Source organism: Limulus polyphemus, unplaced genomic scaffold, assembly GCF_000517525.1.
Source record: "Limulus polyphemus unplaced genomic scaffold, Limulus_polyphemus-2.1.2 Scaffold1, whole genome shotgun sequence".
NCBI lineage: Eukaryota > Metazoa > Arthropoda > Merostomata > Xiphosura > Limulidae > Limulus > Limulus polyphemus.
The window spans coordinates 2,303,100-2,308,223 of record NW_013665611.1 but is presented as its reverse complement, the minus strand read 5'-3'; the positions used below and the strand labels follow the sequence as shown (position 1 = coordinate 2,308,223).

General features: G+C 35.5%; 1 protein-coding gene across 1 annotated transcript in view; it reads left to right on the top strand.

The window, feature by feature from the left end:
- Window positions 1-5,124, top strand: part of LOC106463085 (proline-, glutamic acid- and leucine-rich protein 1-like) — a 27,106-nt gene that overhangs the window by 16,956 nt on the left and 5,026 nt on the right. Inside the window, exon 2 of the mRNA XM_013923093.2 lies at window positions 4,649-5,089. Within this exon, the coding sequence (XP_013778547.1) occupies window positions 5,015-5,089 (75 nt within the window). The 5' untranslated portion in view covers window positions 4,649-5,014. The remainder of the gene's footprint in view (window positions 1-4,648; window positions 5,090-5,124) is intronic.

The following is a 5,124-nucleotide window of genomic DNA, read 5'->3' as shown; positions in this document are numbered from 1 at the left end:
AGATGGAAGTGAAAAATCCTACGCTAAAACTTCTAGGCATAGTGAAAGAAACACACCAAGCAGAAAACCCCTAAATCTTCTAGGTAGAGTGAAAGAAACCCTATACAAAATGATAGAAACCTGGTAAAACTTCTAGATGGAGTGAAAAAATCCTGCTAAAACTTTTTCTTAAAGCAAAGCTACATCGGGCTATCTGCTGTGTCCACCGAGAGGAATCAAACCGCTGAATTTAGCGTTATAAATCCGTAGACTTACTGCTGTCCCAGTGGGGGCGCTACAACTTGTACAGAAAATTATAACAACCTACATATGGTCATTAGTAAACTGTTTAAGAGACTTCGAAATGCCAAATTTAAATTTTCTAATTACAATGAAATGTTAATATACAGCCAATTTTAAGTGAAACATCGTATCACTTCTTATGTTTATTACAATTATCCATAGTATACTGTTTGTTTCATATTTTTAGACTGTTACAAATTTAACCAATTTTTCATTGGTTGATATCAATCAAAATGAAGACTCGTTTGACAATTATACGCGATGACGTTAAAACTGGGAAAATATTAGACATTTTATCTAATAACCATATTCTTCGTTTTGGCCCTTCATTAGTAATTGATATCTAACTAATAATGCCAAGTCCACTTGAGGAAATGTTATTTTTCGAATTTATCAAATCCCGTTTTAACTTCGTATATAATTTTCAATTCTTTGTTTCACCTTTCAGCTGAAATTCTCCAAAGTCAGCCATTGAAATGTGACTTTTTTTATTATACATATTGAATATAACAGTTTTGAAAAATAAAAGGTTAGTTACTATTACCCATGACATAGAGTATGGGAAAGCTGGCCAACAGGGAATGTGATAGCCATTCTTCATCTTGTTTGATAAATCATGCTTGGATGGGCACTACATAACAAGCTGAAACAGGGCGGCACAGAGGCGATCATGTCTACAATTTACATCTTTGATGTTAGTGATAGCCATTCTTCATCTTGTTTGATAAATCATGCTTGGATGGGCACTACATAACAAGCTGAAATAGGGCGGCACAGAGGCGATCATGGCTACAATTTACATTTTTGATGTTAGTGATAGCCATTCTTGACCTTGTTTGATAAATCATGTCACCTGTCAAGAAAACCTTTTGTTCAAAGGATGTAAATTTGTCTAGATAACCGAATAAAACAAGCAAAAAGGTTGCATCTGGGTATCCCAACTATTAACTGACATACTCTGACTTTCGCTAAATAGGGCATAAAGCAGCAACAGCAGCATAACCAGCTGCATAATTAAAACATAAAATGATATATGCAATTTCTAACCGTGAAGTCCACATATAAGTACTGTAACGCCCAGCAACTATCTTTAGTCTTAACTTCGGTATCACAGAGTACAGGAGGCAATAAACCAGACAATAAATATCGTGTCTTAGTCATACTCAGTTATTGCTAATTTATATTTATTTACACAAAGAAGCTTTATGATGCAAATCTGAAGACGTGACATGCAATGTTTGCTTCCGTGTGTTGCTAAACCAACAGTTTTATGAGCGTCTTTTGATTTCTTCATTAAATATATATATATATTGAGATAGAACGTATTCTATGCATTTTGTCATATTACGCATGTTTTGAAGTTTTAAACAGCAAATTATTTGTGCATGTTTGTATGTATGTAACATGTTTTCAATCTTAGATTTTTTTTACTTGCACAAGTAGTGGCCTTTTTTTCTATAGACATAGTATTTTTTTACTGATATAACTAAATGTAATTATTTTCCAATTCATGAGTTTTAGGACAATGTTAAAAAGTGATGGTTTTTTACTAACTGTCCATACATTGAAAATGGTTGGCAGCTCCGGTGTGTGAACATTGTTGGGTTTGTAACACTGTAATTTGCAGTTACGTTTTTACTTTATTTTTATTCGTAAAACACTGTTCTATCTTAATGACATAGTTACTTTTGTGTGTTTTTTCTTACTGATTTTGTCAAAAAGCTCATCTAATCCATCTATCTCACTGTTTGCTTCTCTCTCTCAAATGCTGTGTATTGCAAAATTATTTTATATAACAAAACAGGTTAGCTCTTTTAAATAGGTTTGAATGAATGAATGACTAGGCTAAAAGATTCAGATAACGATAGTCTTGATGCTAGAAATTCCTTTGTCCAGTTTGTCCCTTTCCCTACGTATACTATATTCTTTAAAATCCTCTGGTGGGTTAGCGGTAACTTTAAGGACTTACAATGCTAAAACTCGATAATCCGATGTGGACAGAACATATGTAAACCATTGTGTAGCTTTACGCTAAAATAACAACAACATATTTCTTAAACACGTACTGCCTTAAAAGTACATTTATTATATATGTTTCTTACAATAAATATGCTATTGAAATCGTCTTCTTCCTACACATTATACTAAAACCGTCTTCTTCCTACACGTTATACTTACGAAATCAAAAACAATTATTGGTAAGTCCAATTCAACGAAGTCCGATAAAACCCTTGCGCTTCATTTAGCACTGAAAAACACAGATCCACCTGTGGAAAGCGCTAAGGTTTTACCAAGGTTCTTTGAACTTGGTGTATCAAACTTCTTTGTCGTACATGTTCTTTTATTTTACTGCAACGCTAGAATCCGGGTTTCGATACCCGTGGTGGCCAGAACACAGATAGTCCATTGTGTAGCCTATTTATTTTACTGTAATAGAAATGCATTATTGATATACTTGTTTACAAAGCACAATTTTGTTTGTATGTTGAATTTTCGCGCAAACTCAAACTACCCAAAGGTTATCTTCGTTACCGTCCTTAATTTCGAAGTAATAGACAAGAGAGAAAGTAGCTAGTCAACGACGCTAAGTCTTGGGCTACTTTTTAACAACGAATAGTGGGATATACCCCCCACAGTTGAAAGGACGGATATTTTCAGAGACATGTTTCGATCCCGTGACTTGCAAATTGCTAGTCGAGCGACCTAACCATCTGGCCATCCCAATATTAAATTGGAACTATTAAGTAAGAAAAAAGAAAAACTTGTTAACTTGATTTTAATTAATTATTCTAGTATTACTTGTTTGTTATTTCAGGGTATAAATTATTATTTTTATTACAATTTAAGGGTATTGTGAGCTACAACAACGTAAGAATCACATGCGGCTCCTGAACCACAGTTTCGCGAATTCTGATTTAACCATTAGGTCATGTGATTTGTGGCGGTTAGGACGCTCAACTTGCAAGTTGCTGGTCGCGGGATCGAAACCCGACACCAGGCATGCTCGCCCTCTCAGAAGTAGGAGCGCTATAATGTGATGTCAATCCCACTATTCTTTAGTAAAGGATAGCCAAAGAGTTGGCGTTGGGTGCTGCCAACCTGTTGCCTTTTTTGTGGTCGGCAGTTCAAAATTAGGGATACCGGAAGATAGCCTTAGTAGTTTTGACACAAAAGAAACAAATACACAAAAGTAATTGAGATTTGTATTTTTCTAACTAAATATAACTTTTTTAAATTTTTTGACCAAGGGACCTCAATATGTACTACTGTCAAGAGCTAGAATCTACCAGTTAACAGAAATATCAATGTTTTATGTTATTATTAAAAAAACAAAAAGACATGTCACAGGTTACAGTGTGAAATAATTGACTTTTCAATGGAGTAGTCAGACAGTAAGTATTGGGGAACTTATAGAATAAACTGAAATATACAAGTATTTCTTTGAAAGGTAAGAAGCAAACGCCTAAATATATAAATGTATGTATAACGGAATTCTTATGGAAACTTGTGTTTGTAAACTGATCGACAACATTACACTAATTAAGGTATATTGATATTAAACTTTGACTTGTGCAAAACTGTATTACAGTATTTTAGCAAGATAATGAACATGTTACTTGAAGCATTTGTACACCAACACACATTATGTTGTTCTGTGTTAGTGCTTCTCAACAGGGGTTCCTCGACAGACGCCCCCAGTGGCACAGCGGTATGTCTGCGGACTTACAACGCTAGAATCCGGGTTTCGATACACGTGGTGGGTATAGCACAGATAGCCCATTGTGTAGATTTGGGCTTAATTACAAACAAACAATCCTCGACAGACATCCAGGGGTTCCGCGGAATGCAAGAGTTCCACATATTTTAATGCTTAAATACGAACTAGTCACATAATACCAATCCAACTACATCAGATTTATTCATTAGCATAGCGGGTTTCATAATGACACAACATAACAACAAGTCACTGCATTGTTTTAAATTAGTGGGTGAGACTAGGTACAAACGGGTACTTGAGTCAGGTAAACTTTTATTATTTGAGAGAGCACGACTTCTCGTTATGTGTGCGTGTGAGTCCGAGTAATTGGCTCGAGAAATTTCTCATGCTTTGCGTGTATGTGTGTGGGTTTATAGCTGCAGTAAACATACATACTCTGTCTGGAATTATTGAAATGGTATTGCAGTAATGTTTTTTGTAAGGAACGCTGTCAAGGGTTCTGTGGATTCAAAAAAGTTGAGAACCACTGTTTTATAATTTACAATATACAACATGTTCTATGTAAACATTAATTTCAACATAAAAAAATCTAAGTCAAAACGACTAAGAATTTACTGTGTTGATAATTGTGTTTTTCGTTTCTCACAGAAAAATTACATCTTCTACTGAAACCAAAACCTATTGCAGTTCAGCTCAGGAAGGAAAGGGCCGTGCTGCTGACGTCAAACTACGCAAGCCTAGTGAGATTAACCCTTTATAATACGATAGGTCCATCGATCAGTCACTGCTTTCTCCTATCAGCTCTCTAGAGGAAGACGCACATTGGTCGAGCTCCAATCAGCTCAATTACTCACAGAATTCATCGCCTTTTTCTTAGGCGAGTCATCTCACCAATCATATAAAACCACCGTAACAAATCGCACCTCTCTTTAAATTAAAGACTTTTTTTGCTTAATTATCGACACAGGTGCCTTATTGATTTAACTGAAAACCTATCGTTCAGGGTTAGACACGATGTCGCCTTCTCCTGCCGGATCACCTTCGTTTGTCAGAAAAGTCAGAACATCTCAAGGAATGTGGCCCCCGAAGGTAGTCGCCGTTATATCGTTTCTATACGAAGAATG